The sequence below is a fragment of the Amblyomma americanum genome, chromosome 6 (genome assembly GCF_052857255.1).
Source record: "Amblyomma americanum isolate KBUSLIRL-KWMA chromosome 6, ASM5285725v1, whole genome shotgun sequence".
Taxonomy (NCBI): Eukaryota; Metazoa; Arthropoda; class Arachnida; order Ixodida; family Ixodidae; genus Amblyomma; species Amblyomma americanum.
In genome coordinates this window covers 37,235,877-37,249,360 of record NC_135502.1, presented here as the reverse complement: position 1 = coordinate 37,249,360, position 13,484 = coordinate 37,235,877, and the positions used below count along the sequence as shown (strand labels likewise).

At 50.2% G+C, this 13,484-nt stretch overlaps 1 protein-coding gene across 9 annotated transcripts in view; it reads left to right on the top strand.

Moving 5' to 3' along the window:
* Nucleotides 1-13,484, top strand: part of zfh1 (Zn finger homeodomain 1) — a 653,856-nt gene that overhangs the window by 624,632 nt on the left and 15,740 nt on the right. For 4 of the 9 annotated variants that reach the window (XM_077669113.1, XM_077669119.1, XM_077669118.1 and 1 more), the window contains 2 exons: nucleotides 8,333-8,718; nucleotides 12,973-13,236. In XM_077669113.1, coding sequence (XP_077525239.1) covers nucleotides 8,333-8,718; nucleotides 12,973-13,236 — 650 coding nt within the window. The remainder of the gene's footprint in view (nucleotides 1-8,332; nucleotides 8,719-12,972; nucleotides 13,237-13,484) is intronic. The other 5 variants (XM_077669115.1, XM_077669121.1, XM_077669117.1 and 2 more) reach the window with 4 other exon arrangements.

Sequence of the window (13,484 nt, the reverse complement as noted above, 5' to 3'; positions counted from 1 at the left end):
GCGATATGTAATGCGTAGTTGCGACATAATCGTTTTTTTTTTTCATGGTTGCTTCTCAAATAGAGCTGAGATTCCAATCTGGAAAGGTGACGTCTTTTGCACTGCTTCACCGCGACGTGTTTGCAACTCTCCCCGCTGTCTGACATTTTGAAAAGGCATCCTCGTCGAAGTGTACCAAGCCTGTAGCTTGTGACGCTGCTGTGTACGGCAGAACGCTATTCGACATCGAATGCGCTGCCTATGCTTTCCGGCTCCGCGTGCCGCTGTTGATATAATAATAATAATAATAATAATAATAATAATAATAATAATAATAATAATAATAATAATAATAATAATAATAATAATGTTTATTTCCACCGTAGTTAACCGCGAAAATTGGACGGAGCATTTAACCTCCGCCTTAAGGGCATGACACGATAGCGTAATGGGTCAATTCCCGTATATGCAGAAGGTCATTCTCTAATTTATATTCTTATATCCTTGGGAGTCCCGATGCCCTTCCTGGCGCAGTGTGGCAGTTGTTAAGCGATGCGCCACTGCCCTGCGATGGAAGGTGCTTCCAGCGCGGGGCTTGTGCCACCCAGTCATCAGTTTAACTGCCGCCTGCCACGGTGGGCAGTTTGCGTACTATCCGGTGGGCAGGTTGTGATGGTGCGTCAAGTTCACGTGACCGAGGTGGCCCGCCTGCCTCCTAGGTGTCTCCCTGGGGACCACCTGCCAGAACCGTGCTCGAGATTTTTTGCTCACAACGCCGACGCCAACAACGCCGGCACCGGATTTTCTGGAGAACAGGTCCTTTAACGCTATCGCGTTAATAATAATTCGAAATATGAAGACAAGAAAGGTGCTGCAACTCTGGACACCCGAACCGCGCCGTGTGCGTAATGTGTAGCAAGAGGTGAAGTGAGGGAGAGAGAGAGAGTGACAAATAGTAACTGTAGTTGAAGGCGGCTACGGGCTAATTTCTACCATTTGTGGCTCTTTATCGTGCACAACACATCGCACAACACACGGGCATGTGATTTGCTCCAGTCATCTTACGTGGGAGACGGGAGGAAATGCGGCGGGCGTGCTGCTTTCTGGCAGCACCTTACGAAAGGAACTAAGCAGATGTACGGAAAATGTTGCAAAACTGCCCTGTCCTCCCCCGCGAGCCTTCGGCTGTGGGATTTGTTCCAGACGCTTCGAGCGAGGCATTTCCCGCTTTTGTTGGAGGCGGCTCTGCCACATGACGTGCTGGTGGGGGCATGTTCCCTCGGTGAGCGGCTGTTTCTCAGTTCTCTGCCAGCCTCCTCGTGTTACTAAGCCGCGTCGCTTTTAAGCCGTTCAGCCTCGCTACGGGTGATCTGCTGTAAGCGCGTTAAAAAACAAAAAAACAGAAGCGGACACAAAGCAAGACATGAGCGGCGTTTACATGACGCGGTTGAGTGGAGGAGTTGAGTTGAAAACCGGTTACTGGGTTCATATAAACACCGCAGAATCGGGTCCGGGAGTCGAGGGAGCGAGTCCAGTCAACTCCGCTGCAGGGGGTGGGTCGTCTCGCTCCGCCCCAACGGCAGATAGCATGTAAAACGGATCGAGACGAAGAGTCGGGTCAGTGGGAGGGGAGTGGATAAATGCGAACCTGTTTTTCCCTTGCCCCGTCGCGCCTCCGAGCAGGGGTGGCGTGCCGCAATCTTGTGGGCTGCCACTGTCCTCTCGCGTTGCCTGCTCGGCGCTTGGTGTCGCTGCAGTTGAACCGGTCTCGACTCGCTAAAACCGAGTTCATGTAAACGCGCAGTTGTCGAGATGGGCTGACCTTGCTCAACTCAATCCCCTGACTCGATCCGCCGCTAACCAGCTAACCCGGCAACATGTTCTGCGCATGTTGAGAGAAATCTGTGAGAAAGCGTGGGGTTGTGGTGGCGGAGGAGGATACCTCCACCTCTCCTTTCACACTGGCGCCACCGTTTGGGTGGCCTGCTTAGAGGCTGAACGGTCGGAACTGAGCGGTAGACTGAACGTCGCTGATGCTTCGTCTGCATGGACAGGACAGTGGCCTCAGCTAGTGCACGCCTTGCGTATACTTTACCTGTTGCATGTTTACGTCGCCATGGTCGAACGTTTGGCACCGTCTTTGCCAAAATCGCTGTCCTTGTGCGGCCAAACTGCATGTATGACCTTCGAAGCACGCGCAACTTTGTCTGCTAGCTTCCACTTGTACTTTCCACTACTACAAAAAAAAAAAACAAGAAAAAACAGTCCCCAACCCCCGCCCCTGTAAAGATACCTGGCCTGGTCATACATGCAAGACCCATCCTTAAAATCCAAAATCCTCTCACTGTGCTGAAAGTTCTGGTTAAGCTTATGGAAAACCGAAATACCTAAACAGCCGCCACTTCGTAGCTTTTAACATTAGGCTGCTATTAAACTGACAGTCCGGAAGGTGTGGACAGCAGGAACGCTGGCTACTCATACAAGCTAGCAGCTGGGCTCGCTTAGTCGCGGACCAAGAAGGCCTGCAGGCAGCCGGGCACAACTCAAGGAGACAGCGGCAAATGCCCTGTTCAAAGGAGACACCCTCAGTCAATGGCGTCAGCCGGTTTTCGTGACGTCGCGGTGAACTGTGTGTCACCGAAGGTGGTTGGCAGATGCAAGAGGATTATGGATTACTGGCTTAAATGGGCTAAGTGAACTAAAGGGGGAGATTCTTTTCAGAGTGCTTGTGGCCCATTTTTTTCTCCCTGCCCTACTTAAGGTAGGGTCTTGTCGCATTTGATTGTGATCCTATGACAGATTATCCTAAATCGTGCCATGGTGCGAGGTCATGTGCGACACGCGGCTGCAGGAACCTGGCTCTCTCTTTCAACTGAAAATAAGTTCTCGTATCCCAGGTAACTTGGCCATTTAGGTGTAGTATACGGTCGCTTTTCACGAGGCCTGCAAGCTCGCTAGGCCTAGTCCCAGGTGACTTTAAATACTTGTTCAAGCCCCGTGGCCTGAAAACTCCCGGTTATTGGCGCCGTGTTTCACGGCTTGAGTGCATGCAGGCTTTCCAATACGGGCGCTTGCACTCACGCCCCATTTTGCAGCCAGGATTTTGGCGTATACGTGTAGCATGAAGAAAGGGCCCGCGCGTATCTAATCGGCCTGTCGCTATCTGTTCTGACCTGTGCACAGTTGAAGCTGCACGCCAAAACGGCGCCCGTCACATTTGGTGCGAACCGCAGCGTGGTCGTGCCGGCGTGTTACACGCCATATCAAACGCGTCTGTGTGTTATTCGTGCGCTTGCTGCCTTGATGCAGTGCAAGCATATTTCTGTAATGTTGATCCACTTCGAATTGAACAGCTACATCGCGCACGAAGCCGCACTTATGGTGACTTCCAATCGCAGAGTTGAAGCACTTCTGGAGCAACGTTTCCTGCTCATTTCGGAGCAACTGTATTCCAAACGCAGATCTGAGGCACGGATCGAGTCTTCCAATCGAAGACAGGGAGCGGTGGCCGAGCCGAGATTGCTCCGTGGAGCAGTCGGGACTGCTCCGCCGAAATCGGCGGATCCGACCGGAAGTTTGCGTGACGTTCTTATTCAGCGGCGATAGCGGCGCCCTACATGCTCTGGCCTGCATGCTCTGGCCAGAGCAAGTGTACTCCAATCGCAATTTCAGGTCGCGCGCTCTGCGCCGGATTCAGGCGCTCTGTCACAGAGCGTGCAGACCGATCCGGGCCTGCGATTAGAATTCACCATTAGATTAGCACGAGTCCTCCAGCTTTCGCTCTATAAATGAATATGTATTTGTATATTACACATTACGTACGCACATCGCACTGTTCGGTGGTTTTTTACACCAAGATCAAATGCTACAGCAGGAAACTCGAGTGTGCCACTCGCTTTTAACGTCAAACATTCGTATATTGCATGTTCAGCTTGTAATGGTTCTTATACTATTATACCTCTTATACTATGTGACCTCTTCAAGCCGTAATACACGGCGCTTACGGCTCGTTTCTCATAGCGGCTGCTTGTAGATTTCAGCGAGATTGTATATCTTCCGAAACACGCATGCGTCCTCACACAGCGGAACTTTGAATGGCGGTGCACAAAGGTATACCGACAGGAACTCCAAGAATTACATCTTTGTGGAATTATCTGTGCGCCTCCGGCGCGCGCATTCTGTGCTCGTTTCGGATGTGATTTTGATCAGTCTGCCACACAAAAACGTGCCTACTCCCTGGTTTCATCTGCACGCTTACAGGATAAGACAAAACGCGGCGTTGTGCATGCGTCTATACTCCTGTTCACTTACAACGCGTACTGTCTTGCTCTGGCGACGAGTGGTTGTCTATAGGGAGCCTAGATGTACCGCCTTGCTTAGGATGGAGCCATCCTTTGAGGTACCCCTTGCCGACGCCAGCTAAATTTCAGTGTGGCCATTTCTGGGGTTTTCGTGAAAACCGCGCCATTTTGGTCCCAACTACAGTAGCCCAGTGAGCTGTCCCCTACTTGCAGCAGTCCTTTCCTCCAAATTTGCCTCACCCCTCCTAACAAAAGCAGGTAGGGAAGATGGAGGTGAGGGTGTTTAGAGAGGTCCCCCGGCCTTCAGCCCTGCATTCAAATTTTCCTTTTTTTTTTCTTCTGGGAACAGGGTCCTTCATACTATGTTGCCAAGTCCATCCCCCCCCCCCCCCCCCAGCTGTGGTTCCCCTTTGTGCTCTTCTGGGGTCCTGTCCTCCAGTCTTGACTACCCTGCCAATACAATATCAGGTGTTGGGCCACAAAATGGCGACGGGAAATCACTTCCCACTATGTTTGACGGCCGTTTTAGGCTGTTTCAAGCAACCTTTTTAAGATGCTCCCAGCCTAATCAAGGCGCTACATGTAGGCTCCCTAATAGTGCCCAAAGCTCCGCACCTTTCACGACTCGAAGGTCAACTCCTGTGGTTTAGAGACACTTGGCCAAGGATGTACGGGCTTCGTCTGTCTCAGAGGTGTCTGTGCCAGGGGATCACTTTTTTTTGTTGCTATATCTACCTCTTCAGCATTGAAGCGCCTGTCGCAGTCGTCATGATTAATGCAATATCGTACACACTGTGCTCTATGAGCAGGGGGATAGCATTTTCCTTGATGCTAGAAGTGCCTGAAAAAAAAAGAATTTATATTTTGCCACACCTAGTGTCCCCATGTGGCTCATGAAGACGAGGGAGTTGGAAGCTTTGTTCGCCGTCTTTGTATTCTTGGCTGATCCCCCAATTTGGGTGTGGGCTACTAGGCGCTTGAATATCGATAACATTTGGAAGGCTACTTGTTATCCGTTGTGCGTGTATATATCTTAAGATCTTTCATCAGATAATATAGTACGGATAATCTAGAAATGAACTCACCGCGGCTTCTTGGAACCTCCACCAAAATCTTAATCGCGGGGCCTAGCTAAAGGGAACAGTAGTAGTGTGACGTGTCTTGCCACAACATTCCTGCAGCTTTATCACGGGACGAACTCCTTATCTCGCAAGCCTTCCCAGCCGCGGTGTATCTCTCCTAATCTGAGTACCGCCTTTGTCCTTCTTCCCTGGCCCGTGGTGCTTCTCCAACTCAACCTTAAGCCATGCACGCTGTTAAGACAATGGCGACCTTGGGGGCAAATTTGGCGGGCGCCTTGGTAGGGTCGCCTATCTCCCGAGTCTTCGCGTGTTTGCTGCCACTGTTATCTCGCTCCTCGGTGGTACTGTATGCACGTCCTGGTTTAACAGAAACCTTGCCGCTGAGTCCTTCTGGAACCAGGGAGTATAGGAGGGTCGTGCACCGTGGAAAAACGATAGCTGACCTTTCCTCGGATACTGTTTTCAAGGAGTCCTCAGCTTTTGTGCTTATCTGTACCGACTCGTTTCCGCACGGCGCATCGATAGGCGCGGTGAATCAACAGGCACCTCGGTGGTTAAGAACCGAAGTTGCCTCTCGGTGCCGACCAGTCTGTACGGGCGCTGATCCGAAGGCAGGAGGGCACTGGTTTTCCGTGTCTTTACGTCGAGCTTTAGCCGTCCCTATGTGCCGTGGGAAAGAAGAAGCCATGACAGTCGACACGGACTCGACCGTTTCTGAAGGTACCGTCCTCCGTGACCTGTCGGTCTCCTGTTTTTGCGTATACGGTGTCGTTGTGAAAATAGCGCACGCTTGTTAGTGAAGAACGTTGCCTTGTCGTTGCGCTGTTTGATTGCTGAATAGAACGATTTCACTGAAAGTTTCATCGCACCACCACTGTCGCAGAGGACGCTGGTAGTTTCAGGCGGAACTGCAAGTTAGCTATGCTTAGTTGGGATAGGTATGGGATGGGCATTAGCGCACGCAGTTACCGTTCGAAGTTTCACGGTAAAAATTTTTGCTTTCAGATCAAAGCCAGTTATTCTTTAAAGTGTACAAGCAATGTGCATACATTTATAATGAAACTTAAAATTTCAGCTAGAAGATTTATGCCTTGTGTAAAAAAGGCTGGCTGATTCCTGAAAAAGAGTAGTAGTGCCTGGTTAATATAAGAACACTCTAGTTACCGAGTAATACTGTCGTTAAAGCGACTCGTCCGCAATATGGTCGCATCCAAGTCGCGTGCTCAGCAGCCGCAGTTACATAGTCGTCTCCAGTGCACTTTTTGCGGGAAAGAGCAGGTTTTTGAGAAGGGAAGGCGTGACTCGTCCTCTACTCTCTTCATCGACGTTTCTCGACCGGGGGGTGGGGATTAGTACACTGGTTTTATTTAGGGGTGTAGCCAGTTCATTGTAGGCAACCTCCATTATTTGTCCTGCGACGACGTTATGCACGCGACCTTCGTGACTCACAAGCGCCCTTCGCAGAGGTGGCATGTGAGCTTGACTAGCGGGAAACGTCGGCGGCGCGGCTCTTCCCGCTGTGCGGAACTCAGCTGACCTTCATCGCGGCTGGCGTTCGTCACTCGTCGCCGTGCCTGTACTGAAAACCCCTTCCTTTGTGCTTACTTCTGCATCTAGGCTTGTCGGTGTAACCGATGGGCTTCTCTGAAAGCGTTCGTCGGTTTATGTGCTGGGGTTCTCGACTCAGTTAAACTGGCGCCGCTAAACGGTAATCACGGAAGTTCTCAAATGCTCAAGCTGCTGACTAAAAGTGCCGAACACGAAAGACTTGATGGCACTGATAGCTTGAAGCTTGCAACTATTTTTATTCAGAACGACTTTCGCCTTTTTTTTGTTTTTCTTTACCGTTGTTCATCACCTCGTGCCGAATGAATCGTACATGTTATGCGGTAGCTGCAAGTGTATATATATATATATATATATATATATATATATATATATATATATATATATATATATATATATATATATATATATATATATATATATATATATATATATATATATTAAGGAAGCCAACAGTCACCGAAACTAAAGTGCATAGGGGAATGTTTTCTATTTTTTTAATTTCTAGTGCCAATCAATTGCTTTTGAAAGAAAAAACTTATAAAGCAGCAGAAAAAACAACCGTGCCGCCGGTTGGATCCGAACCCACGACCTCCGAATATCGCGTCCGGTGCTCTTACCAACAGAGCTACGGCGACGGCTGTCCAATCTGCTGCTTTCGTGGGCATTTATGTTTTGCGTGTAAGCGCTGGTGAACACTCTAGGTTCGCTAAAGAAGACCGCACCGCGGTCGAAACGTTGATAAATAAAAGTGTCTTTGTAGAAGTGCCCACTTCTCTTAAATCTTTATTCTGCGGAGCCAACGCAACCTACGTTCGTAATATATATATATATATATATATATATATATATATATATATATATATATATATATATATATATATATATATATATATATATATATATACACCTTCACATATGCGCCTTCAAGCCTTTCGTTCTATGCCCGCTTGATGTTATTAACAACTTAAACGAATACCACAAGCCCAACTTTCATGTTCTTAAATAGTTCACTGTTGCACACTGCACTTGTTGTGTATTTGTTTGGTTGTAAGTTGGCATTCTGGCTTCAACGATCGAGCTGCCGTGCTTTAACGTTCCAAAGCTGGTGTGTATGCGCCGTGAGAATAATTTACCCCCCCCCCCCCCCCCCCTCGCTCGGAGTCCTTAGGAGTGCACCGACATCGCATAGCGCGCGGGTGGCGTCTGTCCCATTTCGCCTCCATCGAAATGCGCCCAGGATTTGATGTCCCTTTAATTTGGCAGTGTGGAGCCGGTCGGGTGAGACATAAAAAGAATGCTTAAATAATAACAGCGTTGGTTTCCCCTCATGTGCCATGAGTTGCAGGAAAAGTGTCACGGAATGCGGCGGTGGTCGAGACGTTCTGTCCTTTCTTTACGCAGGGTTGGCCTCGAGCTGCGGCGAGGCGGACGAGGAGGCGGCGAAGCGCGCCAGCCCCGCGGCCGTCGACGGCACCCCCAGCGGCATGCTCGAGGAGGGCATGATCCTGCACTGCTCCCACTGCGCGGTCAGTTTCTCGGGGGGCAGTGCGGTCGCCGCGCTCAGGGACCACCTCATGTGCGCCCATTCGGCCGGCGCTCAGCCGGACTCGACGGCGCCCGGCGATAAGGAGACGGCGCTGTCGCCGCCGCCTGCGTCGCAGGCAGCAGCGCCCGCCGTGGTCGGCGTGGCTGCCTTCACCTGCAGCAAGTGCAACGTGAGCTTCTCCAAGAAGGAGCACCTCGAGAAGCACGACGTGCTCCATGCCGCCACCAGCCCCGTGGCACAGGTGGGTGCGGGCGCCTGCCCTTTTGTTGCGCCTGTTCTTGGGGCAGTGACGATGCGGAAGGGATTGGATGGGGATTGTTATGGAAGATGAATAATAATAATAATAATAATAATAATAATAATAATAATAATAATAATAATAATAATAATAATAATAATAATTGGTTTTTAGGGAAAGGAAATGGCGCAGTATCTGTGTCATATATCGTTGGACACCTGAACCACGCCGTAAGGGAAGGGATAAAGGAGGGAGTGAAAGAAGAAACGAAGAATAGGTGCCCTAGTGGAGGGCTCCGGAATAATTTCGACCACCTGGGGATCTTTAACGTATATCTGTCTCATATTTCGTTGGACACCTGAACCGCGCCGTAAGGGAAGGGATAAAGGAGGGAGTGAAAGAAGAAAGGAAGAAAGAGGTGCCGTAGTGGAGGGCTCCGGAATAATTTCGACCACCTGGGGATCTTTAACGTGCACTGACATCGCACAGCACACGGGCGCCTTAGCGTTTTTCCTCCATAGAAACGCAGCCGCCGCAGTGGGGTTCGAACCCGGGTACTCCGGATCAGTATTATGGAAGATGCCAATAGCATATTTCTCGCACCCGTAAAGCACTCGTTGTTTCCCTGCCAAAAAAGGAACGCAAACGCGACACAGTCAAGCGTGACAGATTTTAATGTTAGGTCTAAGAAGGAGGACTTCTCCCGTGTCGCGATTGTGTCGCAGGTAGCAACATTCCAAGAAAATGCAACAATTTGTCAACGCACAATGTGAACCATCTAGCGCTGATCATCCGCCTTGCCACGGCTGCAATCGCCATTTAATTTGTGCCTGGTTGTTTCGTAATTCACATCGTAATTCATGGAGCAGGTGCGCGGAGGGGAGTTTGCTTGAGTCGGTTTTTCGCTGCACGAAGTTCCATATACGGGATTCGACCGCCATCTCAGTCCGTTACCACGACGTTACCATGACCATGACGCATTTCCGTGCCATATAGATAGAGGATTAGATATATCCTCTCAGTCGCATCGCAGTGGTCATAGAAGGTAATATATTTAGGCAGTAATGGAGAACCCCCTGGAATGCATGGGGTTCTGCAGTGAATTGCGCGTTTCTCGACGGAATGCAGTGCCATATGCAGCCTTCCTCAAAACCGTGATGCCAATCGAGTTTTCACTTCCTCAGTTTAGCCCCCTAATCTCCCCAACTATAAGAAAGATTAGTCCCCCCACACATCCACACTCGTCTTGAGATTTGGATCGTTGGCGATGCAAGGCCAATGCAAGGCGATACAAGCAGCTCTTGTCTTGTGTCCTTCCACGGCTTTCCCACTGTGAGATTACGGTATATTATTAACTCGCTTATCTTGCCCCTGATGCAAAGTGACCCACGCTCTATGGCCCGGAGCTTAACCCCGTGGTCTGTAGATTTTCGCCGAAGAATTCGTGTAAGGTTCGCCACATGGGAAATTTTTCTACACTGTGCATCTCCATAGACGGAACTGTATGCGGGACTCCCTTCGCTAACCTTAACTTCCGCCTAGAACTGGGAGATCTGCGGAAGCAGCATAGTTCCTCGTCGGGGGCCCCCCTTGAAAGTCTGTAAATATCAGTCCGACGATAAGCGCAAAGTTTCGAAATAGACTTTGTGAGTCCTTTCGTGCGGCTTCACTGCAAGCCTTCAGTGCAGCGAGAGCAAGTTATCGCGGCTCACGGCCTGTGTGGGCTGCTGTGAAAATCAGTAACTGCGAGGCGAAACGCAAAAGACGCCCGCGTGCTATGCGATGTCAGTGCACGTTAAAGATCCCCAGGGGGTCAAAATTATTCCGGAGCCCTCCACTACGGCACCTCTTTCTTCCTTTCTTCTTTCAGTCACTCCTTTAACCCTTCCCTTACGGAGCGGTTCAGGTGTCCGTTGAGATGCGAGACAAATACTGCGCCATTTCCTTTCCCCAACAACCAATGGGTGTCGTTTATTTTTTTTTTTCAAGTCCGCTGGTGTCTGATTTCGCGAACAGCATTTCGCAGTGCGAGATCACAACAACCGTTTGAAGTGCTTCTGGCTCTTTCTTTATGAAATCACGTGTGTTTTGGTCGGACAGAATTTGGGCCGAGAGTCCACTGGACACCCAAGCAAGTGATGCACTGGTTTTATTATTTCCCGCTTCGTTGCCGACAAATTATTTTTTGGGATTAGTTAATCTAGGTGCAGCTTATTCATCGAAGGTGCACGTGCCATTGCAGCCGCCGGTCGATCTCCAACTAAAAATTATTTTATTTCGGCTCTCTTTGCTTGGCAGAATCATTTACTCTGCCACTTTCCCTGCCCCTTCTTCGGCACACGCGTACATATTTGTGCCTATCGATATTCTGCCTATATTGTGTGGTGCGCAGTAGTGAAGGGTGTGAGACTAATTTCGACCGCCATGGGCTCTTCAGCGTGCAGTGAAATATTAGCATGCACGGACATTCTTGCATTACGTTTTTAATCTAAACGCGGTGGCTGCGTTTCGGTGGATCAAACTGACAATCGACTCCGCGACCTCGTTCTCGGCAACTCAATTCCACAGCCGCTGAGTACCGGTCCGGGCGCCAAACTACGCACACACACAAAGGTCAGCAGCGCGTGTGACGCTGGTTCTGAACCTTACGGGAGTGTGTGCTCGGGCCTGGCTCAAAATAACCCGGCGCGGGAAACGGCCGAGCAACAAGGAAGAGTTCCTCGTCTTGGAGAGAGCTTCTTGAGGTCCCGTGGGTTGCTGCTTCATGCGCGCTGTCAGTTGCGCGCACGCGACTCGGTGGCTGCCGCAGCCGCTATCGAGCGACCTGTTTACGACGCGAGTCGCGACTTCCTGCGACTGCTGCCTGGCGACCCTGCTGGGCACAAGACAGGCGGCGGCACTGATTGCTCGCCCTTCGAAGAGGACGAGGGAGCAGAGAGGGGAAGGAAGTGATTTCACCCCGTTTCTAATGCCATATCCTCCGGGGCATGGACCGAGCGCTTGTCTCGCGCCTGCCGCCGCGCGTGCTGCAGAGGCGGAGACTTTCTTTTGTTGATTCCTCTCCTCGCTTTCTCGCAGGCTCCTCCCCGTCGCTCTCTATTCAAGGACAACGCTGAGAAACCGCTTTCCATATTTTCTAGACCCCTCCGTTATTTTGCCGCTTGCACACGCGTATAGGCATAGACTCTGGTATTATAGAGGCAGCGAAAATTAATTGTTTTTTTTCTATTTCCGCTGCGGATATTGGCGTGCGACATGCCCATAATGTGCCATATACGAGGAACTCTTCTCAGCAAGGCATGAATTCGGTCCCCGTATCGCTCCCAGTGCGGGTGTTAAGCACTTAAATGTATTTTGTAAACTATAATCTTTACACCAGGCGCGGCATGCCTGATAAATGCATGATACAGGTGATATCGAGTCAGCGGGCACGGTTATCACCTGTCTGCCGTATCTGTATCGTATTTTTAATCTTGTCCTAATTTCCACTCGCTGGCGAGGCACTCCATGACTGGCCAGAATTGCAGCTTCAAAGGATTCTTGAGTGACAAGTATATTGGGAGTACACTTTTTCCTCGCCGGCACTGGTAAAAAAAAAAAAGTGTGCATGTGTAAAATCAAGGTAATGTCTAGAAACCGAAGCGATAACCTCAAAGCGAACTTAATACGGCCGTTGGTTCTCGAAGACTGGCAAGAGCATACTTCACCGCGCATGCACCTCAAATCCATATCGTAATTCTTCTGAAATCGCGAATGATAACTATACGCTAGTTAGCATTGTTTTTCATTTTTTTTATGCAGTGCATCTCTGTCAGCTTGCGTGAAGTTGTCGTCATCCTCTACGTAGTGAAGCGTTTTCGTTAATGTCGCTTTGTGGTGAAGTTGTGTTGACTGTATGCCGCGTAAATGCGACTTTGAGCTGTAACACTGTAACACGCCCCGCCTCTAGCTGCCACACGTACACTGCGTTCAGCTCGCACGCGCACCCCGAAGCTGCATGACGTGCGCCTTATTATTAGCGAGTTTTAGCCTAGCGTTAGTTTACACCTTTGCCGTTAGATTGCGCACTTTCTTACAAGCTCGAAACAGTAGTGCCAGTGCAGTAGCAGGCTAGTTAAAATGTTTCTCTATCTTCGCTTGCGCGCAGTATCTTGCTAGCATTAGCGGTAGTGTTATGCGGCAACTGTACGCTAAAACTCTCTAACGATGCGCGAGGCTCGCGTTGCTGAGCTGGCGTCGCTATGTTTTCCCGCGTAGCAGCAGCAGCAGCAGCAGCAGCAGCCCCGGCCTCCGGCGCTGCCGCAGCCGAGCGTGGACGAGAACGCGGCGCTGCGCAAGTTCAAGTGTCCCGAACCGTCGTGCGGCAAGGCGTTCAAGTTCAAGCACCACCTGAAGGAGCACATCCGCATCCACAGCGGCGAGAAGCCGTTCGAGTGTCAGCACTGCTTCAAGAGGTTCTCGCACTCGGGCTCGTACTCATCGCACATGACGAGCAAGAAGTGCCTCATCGTCAACCTCAAGGTGAGATGAACTCTCTCGTATACATATATCTGTTTTGCATTCAACTGTTGATGCATGCAACAGAAGTATACTCACTCCACGAATTACGTGCATGTCGCGTGGTTTAGACTAAGTGGCGGCAGGCATCGACGATGCATGCCGCAAACGCTATAGGTTTCTGCGCACACCGCGTGCACGTTTCGACTCGTGTGTTGCCTATTGATGAGCGGATGATGCTAATCGCACCGGCCTTACAGCGATCACATCGT